We start from the raw sequence: 14,516 nt of genomic DNA on the forward strand, positions 1-14,516 counted from the left end.
CCTTAAAAAGAGAAAGGAGGTAGAGCTGACCTGGCTTTTAAGTGAAGTCTCAAGCTGCACCTGGGCTCCTGTGCAGTCTTCCAGATAATGGAATGGGACTGCTGGATCATCAGAATGCAGCACACGGGTCTCCACTTTAGTTTCTCCATCTAGAGGATTTTCTGAGTCTTTACACTTCATTTCCTGGAATATTTAAGCCTTTATATAATAAGCTTTTTTTTTTTTTTTTTCAGGCGAGACAACCCTTGGTTGACCTCACAGATTACAGAACTTGTCACCTTACAATCCTTTATTTTTTATTTTTTATGCCTACAGCACCTAGTCTTCCCAGGTGGTCTCCCATCCTAGTACTAACCAGGCCCAACCCTGCTTAGCTCCTGAGATCAGACAGGATCGGGCTTGTTCAGGGTAGCACAGCCGTAGACAAGCCTTTTTTTTTTTTTTTGAACTTGCACATTTATCTCTCTGACATAGGAGCAAACCCATTTAAATTGCCTAAGCATGTAACTCCTGAAGAAACACTACACATATTTGAATCTCCAGTTCTAACACACTCATTGGCTATTTGTCTTGTACGCATTGCGGAACCTCTCCAAAATTCAATTACCTTTAATGTAAAAGAAACATATTTATATCACAAGGGTATGATGAGGATCAAATGATAAGATATGTGAACCAACTCAGAGTTTTTTGAGTACAGAAGGTACTCTGTAAATGTTAACTATTGTTAGACTACACATGTATATAACTTATGTCTTAAAAAAAAAGCACATGGGTTCCTTGACCTAACTCTGCTTACATGAGCCATAAGCATCATATTCTTTTATATACTTTAAAATAAATATCCTCTCAATTTCTAAACATTTTAAATATCCACTAAAGTACACAATTAGTATACTCTATTCTCTCCCAAACATCATGAATATGTAAATAAATGTGTTTTAATCTACTTCTTTTATAATATTTTTTATCCTATGTCTAACCTAATTTAGAATTTCTTTATTATGCCTTTTATTTCTATCATTTATTTATCTAATATGTTTATCTATCATCTATCGATCTATCATCTATCTACCATCATCATCATTATCATCATCATCATCACTTTTTAAATATTTATTTTATACTATAATCCTTCTGAGCAGTCTTATCTCTCTGCCTTTAACTTCTGGTGTTCAACAGTGTCTGTCTGTATTTCAAGCCACTACATTTCTATATTTAGGTTAATTGAAACTCTTTAGATGTTATGCCCACCCTCACATAATATGGAAATGTGCCTGTCTGTGACATTGCTTTGGAACTTTTTATTTGTTCAGCAATTTTCAATGGACTTGAAGAAAATAATTTGGTATTTGCTTTACTGCTTATAAGCACAGCCCCTAAGGGGCCATTAAATTTTACACACTATAAATTTGATAGCAGATTACTTTTTAAAAGTATTTGGGCTGAAATTTCCATCTTCTTAGCTAATATAATTGGAGTCCACTTATATGAAGCATTCCATATTCATCCAGCTGGTAAAGAGAGCCAAGCAGAATTATTTTTCCTTTAAAACTCATTTGATTCTTATGGAGCATCAGGATCATGCCATGATATCTTTGTCTTTTATGCACCATTTATATCACACATATTGGTTGTTACTGAACATAAGTACATGCTTTATAATATGCCGAGCCACATTAGGGATGACTGAGAAAAGAATCGCAATAAAATACAATACTGCAGGGAGAAAGGAAAAGAGCTTCATCTCAACTTTTTGTAAATGACCTGGTGAGTCACGAATTAAACTGGCAATGATGACCAACTTTTTTGAGTATGCGACATTAATCTTAGGTCCAAGGCAGAACTGTAAACTAGCTTTTAGCTATAAAATACAAGTAAGCATATTTACAAAGGTATTAACCTATTTGCTTGAAATTAGACAACAGAGTAAGGAGATGTTCTCATGCAAATTGTAGTGTAGGGGACATCAAAGTTGGTTGTCCAAAACATCTCATTCACAGGCAGAGAGAATATAAGCCCTCTCAGCCAGTGGAGAACAATCAGACACTCTTTGACACTGATAACAAATGAATTAAATGTAGTGAAGACATGTTACAGGTGCTAGGCTAGGATCTTCTCTCCCTGCTTTGTTGGGTGATTTCTGGTCTACCCAGTCTTATCCTGTGGCTCCTCTTAAACCAGCTACTTTGTCTATCCTCTGACCTCTGCTGTCCTAGTTTCCACTCAGACAGATCTCTCCGTAGGGACTCTCAAGAGAGCTGCTGTAAGCTGACAAGCAGCCACAAATCATCCTTTTTTTAAAGACTATGAATTCAATGGCTTCCAATCTTTAAATTGTGGATCCTGTGATTTCCAAAAACCTAAATTATCATCCTAGCTTCTGCCATGCAAACTACTTCTCTACTAGGGACATCCTGTTAGCTTACTACTGACTAGCCTACAAGTCCTCTAAATCAGCTTAATGCTTTGTCACATTCCTACACGAAATGCTGCTTTCTGTTATATTTACTGGCTACAACCCCTGGCTTCAGGAATTGACTACCAACTACTTAGATTCTCTCAGAGATACATTTTCTATCATCATAATACAATTATAGACTAGTCAAAGTTGAGAAATTACCTTATAGCTTTATATATCAGATATTACAAGAAGTTATAGATGAGAAATTATGAGGTTACTTCATATGTTTTTATTCTTTTGCAATGTGATAGACATGTTGCTATTTAATAAACTAAGCTTTTATGGAATTTGAACACATTAATGTTTTCTTTGATTTTTTTTAGAGTTATTGGCTTGCTGTGGTTGCATTTTATTTTTATATTGAAAATTACTATTTAGATAGCTTTGGTTGTTGATTTTGTAAGAAGCAATCTAAAACCAGAAAAAGGATAGCACATTTGTATAAGCAGGAAAATCCTGTAGTCTGAAATGACTTCTAATCAGAGAATTACTATTTCTTATGTAAAACATAAACAGAATTCAAAATAATTCACACTATGTAAATGCAAAGGGCGTACAATTTTATTCAGCTCTATATAGTAGCTGAGGGATCTTAAAGAAGGGCAAAAGTGATTGGATTTAATTGCCTATAACACACTCTACTCTAAAGTCACTTATCTTCTCTTAACATATTTCTATTCATTTTCCAGAGACAGATGAAGGCATGCCTCCTTTGGATAGGGCCATTTCATAGTCTCCTCCTTATCCTTACACCCATAGCAGTGCCTCGTGCCTCAATGCATGTTTGCTGTAGTGACTTGAAATGAATTTCTCTAGCTTTTGAATTCCATGTTAATATATTGAAAAAGTTGGACAAGATGGTTCAATTTAACAAGCTTTTATTTAGCACCGACTCTGTACCCAACACTATTCAAACTGTGGCCATTTTAAAATCAAAACAAAATAAAGCAAAACAATATTGATAGGAGAGAGAGAGAGGAGAGAGAGAGAGAGAGAGAGAGAGAGAGAGAGAGAGAGAGAGAGAGAGAGAGAGAGTGTGTCTCTAAGAGTGAGATGCTTAAAATCCAGGAGGATCATCTAAGTTGACCTCTCTCCAACACTGGATAGTTTGGGTTATGTTCCTTTAATTTTAATACATTTTAAATTTGCTACATATCCAATTTTCTTTTAACTTCACTGGCTATTCTTTTTCAGTCTTTTATGGACTCTTCCTACTTTGACAATTTCTTTAATGTAAGGTTTTTTTTAAGGTGACATCCTAGACCCTCTTCTCATCTCATCAACACATGTTGCAGAGCTTTAATGACCATTTTTATGAGATGCAGCCAAGTGCTGTGATTAAAAATATAGGTTTTGAATGATACTGCCAGGGTCTGAATTCTGGGGCCCACTCTTACTTCTGTATGATTCTCCAATGCATCTTCACAGTGCAGAAAGAGTCTTCTTTGTAGGAGGTAAATCTGATTCAGGTATATCCATATTTATAACCTATTAGTGACTTCTCATTGCTATAGATCCACATTCTCTTGTCTAAGTCAATGGGACAGATATGTTTTGGAATTCAGAGTGTTTCAAATTTTAGGAAGATAATAGAATGAATAAACTGTATATTATATAATACCCCAGGTAGTATCTAGGACAACACCCCATAGCCAATCATGACGACTTATTTCTCAGGCAAAATATAAAGATATCCACACTAAAAAGAAGAAAAAAGAATATGCATAGTTTTCATTAGCTTGAGCCATGTAATTCCATCTAAATAGAACAGATCGTGTGATCTTTTGCCACTAAATTAGTTCTAAGAAAAAGTTTTTGATTTTCAGAGCTTTTTGGTCCTTTGACTTATAGAGCTCCTTGTCATCAGGCTCTTGTCTGTCTCCAGTCTCATCTTTCTCTTCTAATATTAATTGCCAATGCTGAACTTGAAATAAGACCCCTTTGCCTGACTAACTCCTTCGCTGCCTTCAGTCTTAAGCTGAGCTAAAGCAATCTGATATCTTTTGAAGATAAAATTAAGGTACAGAGACACCAAGTGTGAAATAATCAGAGGTCAGATCATAAGATAGCTTGCATAAAATAATTAAAAAATTAAGTTTGAGTTTGAAAAGGCCAACATAGACTTTTAGAAAAACATTCTGATAAATGCATAGGATATAGAGTTGACATAGGCAAGACTGGATTCTTGGGGGCACACTGAGGATGACCTTCAATAACAGAGGCAAATTAGCTGAGTTACAACAAGACAGGAAAGCAAAGGATTAAATGTGTTTGAGAGGAAAAAAAAATACCAAAATATGCTGATCCCCGATCACTTGTGGGAAGCGAGGAAGAGGGAGGTCATAGATATCCCCCAGGAATCCTGTTTTCGGAATTGCGCAGATGATATACTATAACTAAGATAGTGTGCAAATGAACGAAAGAAGGTCTGGGCTAGGAAACTGCTTGTAAGGGCAGTTGAGCCTCCGCTGAGTTTACTGTTTTCTTAAAACACCCACAGGATATGTGCATCAAACAAAAGATAGGATGTTTAGAGAAAGGATAAGATAGAAAATATTTAGGTGACTATAAAACCATCAATTTCGTAATTCGTCTATTAAATATTTATTGAGAAAAACTATATAACTTTGACCATTCTTGAGCTGAGAATTCAATGTTGAACAAGAAAGAAAATGTTTATTGCTTCCCCTCACCACCTCAGAGATTATAGTCAGAGATGTGCCACTCAATGGATGGGTCATAGACCAAGGTAAAACAACAATGTTCTAAACCTACGAATTGGTTAAGCTGATGTTTTTAATCATGCAGTACTTCTCAATGAAGGCAGAAATGCATTGTTGACACACACTATTCATCTCATGGCAGATGATAACAAACTCTCATTTAAGTTTCACTACTCTAGTCTAAAGGACAGTCTAAAAAATAAATAGATTACAAAAATGGCAGAATTAAGGACAGGGATAATAGATAGCAGAACAGAGGAACCTAATTTATCCTGGAATAGGGTGGTTAGAAAGTGAGGAAAGGCTTAATTATCTTAATTATCCAGATGAAGGAAAAAACATTCAGGGCAGAGAAAATAGCATGTCCTTCTGGTAGGAAAAAGATCGAGACATCTTAATCGTGGAGCAGAGGCAGTGTGCGAGGGAGGGAAAGTACGGTGTGAAGATGGTGTTAGAGACTTAGGCAGGGCCACCATCACACAAATCAGGTAAAGGATTTAGAAAATCAGGTAAATGTATCAGAACACAATGGAAGGTTTTGATCAGGGGACCAGCTTTTTGTTTTAAGATCGATCAGTCAGGGATAGAGAGCGAGTAAAGATTGAAGGAGACTAATTTTGAAACTGGGGTGTAATTTTAGGAGACATTTTTAATTGCCATAATGTGTGTGTGTGTGTGTGTGTGTGTGTGTGTGTGTGTGTGTGCGTTACGCACTATTGCATCTAGTGGATAGAGTCCAGGGATACTGCTAAATATCTTACAATGCACAGGATATCCCCACAGCAAAGAATTATTTTATCCAAAATGTCAATGATGACAAGATTGAGAAACCCGAGACTAGAGGGAAGACATTAGGAGAACTGGATAGATTTATGCTAAATTTGGAAGATGGAATGACCGTATTTAGAAAGGACTGTATATTAGGAGAATTACAAGGTTTCTGAGTTAACTAGATAGGTGGAAATGCTACTAATGCCGATGTGTGAAAAAAAAAATTGTTTTTTCTCCCTAGGGAAGAGCAAAAGTTCAATTTCACTGACATAAAGGCTTGACACTCTTACGAAAACTCCAAATGAAAAGAGCTAGTAAATAACTACATATCTTTCTCTAAAATTTTAACAAAAGAGTTGTATTTTAGAAATATACATTTGAATGTCATAGCAAATGGATAGTATTTTAAGCCATGAGGGGGATGTGTCTCCCCATATGGACAAAATATGTTGTCTGGAAGGATGAGAATTACCCCCTCTACTCTTCTTGAGTTCTTATGGCTAAATACTAAAATTGACACAAGATTGTAAATGATCATATTCCCTGAAATGATGAACTAGTCAGTTTTTTATACTTTTTAGACAAAGAAACGATAAATTTGCAGTGAGCTAAACAAATCTACTAACTGATGAATTAAACGAATGAACTAAAAATAAACTAAGATTGCCCTAAAAATGTCCATTGTATTTAGCAGCATAGAGCCACTGCTAACAATATCAGTGAAATTTCAGAAGACTGTTAAATCGAAGAGAAATCATATGGTTATTGAAGATTATAAGAAGGGAGATAGTTGACAAATTGATCACACAGATCTTTAGAGAAAGCTTTATCTTTAAAAATGAAAAGAGCTATCTAATCATGGAAGAAATGACACTATTTACAATTTGGGGGTTGAAGAAGGTTGATCACGTTTACAAGGCTGAGGAAACAGAAGCATTAGGACAGGTTACAATGAAGCAATTGGAAAGAGAAAAAATAATTGGTCAAGGCCCCAAATGTGACTTTGCTTGGGATGGGAATTGGGGACCGATACCTAGGGTCACTTCAAACCCTGAACAAGTTATGATTAACCTCAGAGTTGCATTTAATTATGAAAGAAATATTTATGTTGGATTAAAGGTAACTTTTAAAAGATAAAACGATTTACGGGCACATGTTTATTTGAAGGGATGTAAAAACAAAAATGATTTGATATATTCCTTCATTTTGTAAATAATTTGGAGCACTCACTGTGTGCCAGATGCCAGGTCAAAGAAAATTAAGCTCTGCTACTATTCCTGAGGAAGTCCTGTGTACTCACCTCTTGCTACACATGTGACTTCTCTGCAAGTGCAAACAACTAAAATCTTAATCTGCATGACCCATGTCAAAAGACATCCCTTCCAATTCCTCCACGATGCTTGTGGGAGTTCATCCAAATGAAGAGCTTATAAAATGCTAAGATCCTTATGGCAAAAGAGTTAAAGCTTAGGTGAGATAAACACCTGTCAGATATGAGGAATTTGATTTTGTCTTTGAGGTATGAGAAGGATTTGTAGACACGAGCAATACATTTGGTAGAAATTTGTAAGCAAAACGATGGGCAGACTATTCCCTTGGTGCCAGATACTATACTATAGTATCAAAAACTATAAAAGATTAGAAAAAACAATCATCTTTGAAACAGAAAAGATCAAGTTACATAAATAGCTTCTTGGTTTCTAATTTCTAAAAGATGCTTTAAGGCAGAAGTTGGATATGATAATAAGTAAAAAAAAAAAGACATCTCTAATTCCCAGGTTTTCTATATGCCACTGATTTTTTAATAGTGATAAGGATAATTTTAACTACTTAATACGAAGGTGAGCTTTATGTTGCTTTGTCTGTCTAAAAGGATGAGCAACAGAGAAGCTCAGCAGGGAGTGAAATGAATCACTCTCTAAGGTGTCTCATTTCTCACTCCCAACTGAGTTGGCAAAGGTTAGTACACTATTAAAATTCAAGCTTTTGCAAATGTATTTCATTGGTAGTCAACTCACCCGAGATATATCAGTTTTTAGCAATTATTTTCAGTCATAGCCTAAGTGTTTGCCAAAGAATTCTCTGCCTCACGTGGAGAAAGAATCTAGTAATTACATGCTGGATAAAACATGTCTTGCTTAACGATGATAAGCTAAATGAGAGGACAAATAGAAGATAGTTTGGTAACTCTCCATAGTAACTTTGAATATCAAAACAATATAACTAAAGGAATTAAGAAACTGTTCCTTCAGTGGCTGTATTTGGGGGTTTCATGAAGGAGGTAAAATGCAAATGTTATCACACTGAAATGTTATTTTTTCACCTGGGTATTCATTGTTCATATGATTCCAAGAGCAGGAAGAACGAGCTTCTCAAGTTCTCAGCATAGCACTGTGGTTCCTGCTGATCCTGGAGACAAACATGTCTGGGTTATTGAGATAATTCCCATCTCATAAGGTTATTGCACTGATTAAAAGATGCCACAACTTTCAATGTTTTACATATAGTAAATGTTAAACAAAATATATAAATAATTGGGACAGAGGTGCTGATGACTGTTAGGAGTACATTTCTGGTAACAATCTGGACACTTTTGCTCAAAATCCCCATAGGCAAGCTCAGTGAAGAAGGGATGGTGCTATCTGCATCATGACCATTGTCCTTGAAGGCAAACCACACCTTCTTCAGAGAGAAAGAGAAGCAGAGTGGCTTCTGTAAACCAGAATAATTAAATAGCAGTTAAGAACATGAATGTGTTCAGTTATAATCAGTTATAATTATAGCCCAGGTTAATTTGTTATTTTCATGATGAGACATGCACAAGAATGGGGAAGGTCTGCATCACATCTAGTGTAGTGAGGGTATATATACAAACAGAGCTGGGAGATCAGGGCATCTTCTCGGTGTAACGCGGCTGAACTCACATCTCTCGTCAACATGTCTTACAACTGCTGCTCTGGAAACTTCTCCTCCCGCTTCCTTAGGGGCTACTTGCGCTCCCCCCGCTCTTCCTGTGGCTCTTTCTACCCCAACAACCTGGTCTACAGCACTGGCCTCTGCTCTCCCAGCACCTGCCAGCTGGGCTCCTCTCTCTACCGTGGCCGTCAGGAGACCTACTGTGAGCCCACCAGCTGCCAGACGTCCTGTGTGGTGTCCAGCCCCTGCCAGACGTCCTGCTACCGCCCAGGGACCTCCATACCCTGCAGTCCCTGCCGGTCAGCTTACACCGTGTCTCTGGGCTCTGGGTCCAGCAGCAGCTGCTCCCTGGGCTATGGATCCAGAAGCTGCTACTCCCTGGGCTGTGGTTCCCGTATCTTCAGACCCCTGGGTTATGGGGTCTGTGGCTTCTCCTCTCTGGGCTATGGATCCAGATTCTGTCACCCAACTTATTTGGCTTCTAGGAGCTACCAAACTTCTTGTTACCAACCAACCTGTAGCCCTGGCTTCCACTACCGATCAATCTGTTAAAGGTTCTAAGCTGAGACTTCACAGTTATATCTCTCAAAGTCAATATCAGCTATTATCTGGCAAGAGTCTATGCTGTACTACCTAGAAGAGTGATAATTAAATAAAAGTCTATTAATATTAAAGTCATTTATCTCAGAGTACCAATTTTGTTTCTATTGTGTTGTATTTTCCCCCTTACTTCTCTAGTTATCCTCTTTTAGTGAAACTCATTTAATCTGATATCAGATCATGTCTTACTGTTAATTAAAAAAAAGATGCCTGTTGATAATTCTAAATCTACTATTCTTTGACCAAAAATAAATATTTAATTTAAAGAGTAGTTTTCCTGCTAAGAAAAATTCTCTGACAACACAGAGTTAGTCTCCTAGCATTTTTGGCAGATGGAATAACAGCTTGGGAAGGAGATTATCTTAAACTCTTGAGTGTGTGAGAGAGGAAAATAATTTTCTCTCTACCCTTCCAGGTTCTTCATTGAGGCATCCCTATCATAAAAAAGACAGATTAACAGGAGAAAAAAAAGAAACACATTTAATAACATGTATACCTACCGTATACATGAGAGAGACCCTGATTAATTCCCTGAAATGGAACCAGCTACCACCTTAAATAACATCTCTAGCTAAAGACAAAAGAAGATGTTAGGGGAGAGGAGTTATGGGAGGATGCCAAGGAAAGCACAGGGAACAAGGATAATGTTAAACAGATTTAAATCCATGTCTTCTCCATTGATTAAAGCTTTTACATCCTCCTCTTCCTGGTACAGAGAGGAAGACATCCTTACAGATGAATAATTTCGCTTATAAATGTAAATATCTCTTACAAAAGGGTAACTTTTACTCAGTTTTCAGAGCTTTTCCTATGTTTGTTTATTAAAAGTAATCAGCCTAAACTGATCTTTATTCTAAAGAGGCATATTTTGTGATGGTATATTCTGCTTTCCTTCATGTGCATGGTCATTTTAGTCTAATCAGGACATCTTATCTGGTTGAAACTACAAATGGGTCTGGTCCAAGAAGAAAAGTTCCAGAAACAGTAGTGATGCATCAGCAAGGCCTAACCTGGCTGTTTTAGGTGAGTAAAATTATCAAAATACTTGTCGTGAGCCCCTTTCACAGACTTATGAAAGCCATAATAGGATTCTGAGGTCATGATTTTAACTGACCACAGTAACTGGTGTAATAAAATAAACATCTTAAGTATAGATGGCATTAAACGTGTATGAATTTTATTATTTTAAAAAATAAGTAAAATTTCTAAGAGCTATGTCTAATGTTGATGCTTAACTCTCTTCACCTTCTGTTCAGTCACTATAAGGCCTTCTGTTTTCATAGAAGTCACCTGAGAACTCCTGGAAATGAGTAGGTACTCTGAATTCAAAGGAAAGGCTTTGTCTCTTGATATCTTAGGCTTAGATCTGGATGTGATAACTAGATAGCCTACCGAATTCTCTTGTTTGAGAGAGTGCAGTCATCTATATCTTAAAATACATAAGTGGGAAGAAAAATATGTAAGTGGATGTGGGTAGTCCATTGTTCATTGTCCACACATTTATTTTCCTTCACTCTTTTCTTCCCATGAGAACTGGATTTTGTTTGTGTATTTCTCCTTATCTAAACATAGTCAGTCCTTAAAATGAACATGGCTATGCCCCAGGTTGCAGAATCTGATCTGGCTAGTCTTTGGGCACCCTAATCCTTAGCAATTGGTTCAGGATGGAGCATGTGATCTGATTTAAGCCAATGAAAAACGAAGAATGTTGTGAAGAGGTGCTTTGAGTAAAGTTTTTCTTGTGAAGTAAAGCAACTGTCTCTTCCTCTAGACTTTGTCATATTATATGTGAAATGCTGTATCTATTTTGCATATGGCTTAAAAATTAAACCATCGCATGGAAGAAGATAAAACCAAGACACATGCAGAGAAACAGAGCCTGGACTATCTTTTTCCTGGACTTTAGTAAATGTGAGCCAATTTGTTTCTTATTACTTAAATCATTTTGAATTATAATCTCTGTTATTTGTAGCTAATGTTTTCCTAAATGAGATATACATTTAAAACCTGAAACAATCCTCCTCTACAATAAAGGCCCCTTAATATAATGTTAAAAGTCATTCGTAGCCCCCTTCTGCCCAATCCCAGTCCTTCTTCCCACTACTGTAAACATATATTCACTCTACCAACATGCACTCCATCAATGCTGCCTACTTCAATTTTCTTGAATAAATTGTGTAGAGCTGAGCTTTTATACAGTCTAGTATTTCTAGAAGGAATGCCATATCTTTGCCCCTTCAAAATCCAAGGAAATATTTTCTCTTCTCTCACTTCTTTTAAGTAAACTCCATGATCAACAGAGTGGATTGCTCCTTACATAATGCTATCATTACATATGCTTATAGCTTTGCTAATTAAAAAGTTACTACTTTTAATATTTAATTTAAAGTATTATTGTTTAATCAGTACTGTTTTGTTTGTTTTCCCTTGTTATATCCTCACTGAACACAGAAGAATCTTATCTAACAAAATCTAGCATGTAGTAAATGCTCAATAAAAGTTAATTTAATAAATGAATGAAATGAAACTAGAATGACAGTCTTCAGGATTTTTATGTCAATGACATCAAATATGTGTTCATTTTTGCTGGTTGAGCTCTATTTAGATCAATTAATTGTTATCAATGTCATAATCCTCTGGTCATCATTATCATCAAAAAAAAGATTTAGCACCATCTCAATGGCACATTGCTGCAACTGCAGTACCCAAAGAAGAAGTAAGAGAACTCGAAACAAATTCACATTTCTCTATCACACAAAGGCAAAAAAATGACTTCACCAAAAGCTAACCTCATAGGGCCAGAGTAAGTGCATCTGGGAAAGAAACAACAGCAAGGGCATAATTACTAGAATAAACCATGACACTTTCACATCCAAGACATAATGGAGCAAGAGGGGTGAAAAATATGAGCTGTGATGCTCAAATGGTCGAGATGCTATGGTTCATTCTTTTCTTTAATTACCTAACTTTAAGGGCTATATAGACACTATAATCCTTTAAAATTTCTTTCTTTTACCTTTTGTGGCTGTTTGAATTAAAGTCTGATATAATTGAATTGTAAATTACCAAGAAGCAAAATTATTTAGAGATAGTTTCAGAGAAGAAATGATGTCACATGTAAATCCTCATATTACCATATTTTAGGAGAATCTATTTATCATTAGAAACAGATAAAGCTGGCAAGAGGCCATTTTCATATTCCACATAAGGATCATTATTATGGTCACAGGGTCATAATTTTGGATATTCTAGATCCTGAGATACATTCTTCTATATGTGTTACAATGTCTGAGAAGGGTTATATGGTACTTGGCTTATTTTACAGAATGTTGTATATAAAAGAAGTTAGCCATTCCCCTCAACGCACTCTTTTGAGATGGACCAATGTCTTCTTTGCCAGAGAAACATATTTTTATATATTCTCAGAGTTACTCTCAAATACAATAGGACTATTCATTTAAAGTCGTGGATTTCTATCAGCATATGTGTCAACTAATAGACTTCAGTTTTTGGTCTCTGCTCTTAAAATTTTTATAAGTAATCTTAATAAAGATTAGATGACTTAAATAAAAGTGCAGATTTCATTCAGTGGGTGGATTTGACAAGATGCGATTTAATGTCCTTTTCAACTTTAAGATATCAAGATTCTGATAGGAAATTATAGACTGTGACAGCTGGAAAGGACATTAGTGATCTTCTCATCTAAACTCATTATCTCATAAGATACCCAGAGGCAGAGTGACTTGTCCAGATTCATGCAGTGAATTAATGGAATCAAGCTTATCAGAAATAATTGCTATTTTTATTTATTTATCACTCAATATGTGGTGAGCAATCTTATATATGTCATATCATCAATCAGTAAAACAACCTCATGAGGTCAGTAATCTTCTAATTTTCATTTTAAAAATTAAGAAGTCAAGGCATCAAAATTTAAGGGAAATGTTAAAGGTTATAGTTTGTTATTGTAGAACTTGGCTTAGAATCCTGGCAGTCTGACTCTAGAATTTTTGTTTTTAATTGCTCATTTATTATAATACAATTATTATATTTAATGATAGGTGAATCCATAGTGAATATGGATATTTACTCTCTGGTGGTTAGGAGGTACCACTGCAGCTGTAATCATTTGTATTCTTTGAGACCAAGAGACCAGAGAATTGTTTAACCTGTTAGTAGCAAAGTATCCATCACCATAAGCAATCACATTGCTATTTTTACCTATGTCTTAAGAATACTAGGAGATAGACCTCATAATTATCATTATTCAAGTGCCTACAAAGCTAATAACTTAGTTTTTAGTAGATTGCACAAAAACAATTGCAAGGTGAGCAGTTGTCCTAGCCTATGTCATTCCATTGTAATAAGGCAGGTAACTCCCCTCTATAAATCCAGCACCAGCCAAAATCTGTATTTACTCATTGATTCGAAATCATATACTGAAACATCTATTAACTCAGCACTCAATTAACTAGAATGTACAAGTTAATGCCCTGACGCAAAGAAAAAAGTACTCGTAGAGTGGCCTTATTCACAAATGATGGACCTAATGTCATCTGACATTTGGTGATTTAGAACTGCACAAGTATTCACTAATTTACTACATATTTTGAGGTTAATAAGAAGGCTTTCTGCTGGAGACAACTGTGTGAAAGCTGGCCTAGGCGATGTCCTGCTTTCGCCATTCAGAATTTGTCAACTCTGTGCTGACAACAAAAAGTCGTGCCTTCTTTTATAGTAAAAGCTTTTTAAAACATGCCTATACACAATCAAGCACTAATTTAACATAATTGACTCAGCTTGTGCTATGCTAATAAGTGGCTTCTTCGATAATTTTGTTCTTATTTCACAAAGAGGTGGCTAAAAGGTTGGCATGGTTATTTTTTCTTTAAGCTCCGAATCCTTGTCAATTCTTAGAAATCTTAGGTATGTCAAGATTTCAGAGCTATATGTCTTCAGATAGTTAACTATAATTTCAACACATTTTTCTTTAACACTTTTCATTCATTAATTTTTAAAAACACATTTATGGAGCTGTTATT

General features: G+C 35.8%; 1 protein-coding gene and 1 pseudogene across 1 annotated transcript; one reads left to right on the forward strand and one right to left on the reverse strand.

The window, feature by feature from the left end:
• Nucleotides 1-306: 306 nt before the first annotated feature.
• LOC111738442 lies at nt 307-425 on the reverse strand (annotated as a pseudogene).
• Nucleotides 426-8,859: 8,434 nt separating this feature from the next.
• Nucleotides 8,860-9,426, forward strand: LOC105290827 (keratin-associated protein 13-1-like). The gene has a single exon (XM_011358238.2). The coding sequence runs from the start codon at nt 8,896-8,898 to the stop codon at nt 9,424-9,426; it is 531 nt and encodes a 176-aa protein (XP_011356540.1). The 5' UTR covers nt 8,860-8,895.
• The last annotated feature ends 5,090 nt before the right edge of the window (nt 9,427-14,516 follow it).

Source organism: Pteropus vampyrus, unplaced genomic scaffold (genome assembly GCF_000151845.1).
Source record: "Pteropus vampyrus isolate Shadow unplaced genomic scaffold, Pvam_2.0 Scaffold38, whole genome shotgun sequence".
Lineage (NCBI taxonomy): Eukaryota > Metazoa > Chordata > Mammalia > Chiroptera > Pteropodidae > Pteropus > Pteropus vampyrus.

What these genes read in the sequence shown, in the direction of transcription:
- LOC105290827 (XM_011358238.2), top strand. Translation starts at nt 8,896, where the DNA reads ATGTCTTACAACTGCTGCTCTGGAAACTTCTCCTCCCGCTTCCTTAGG.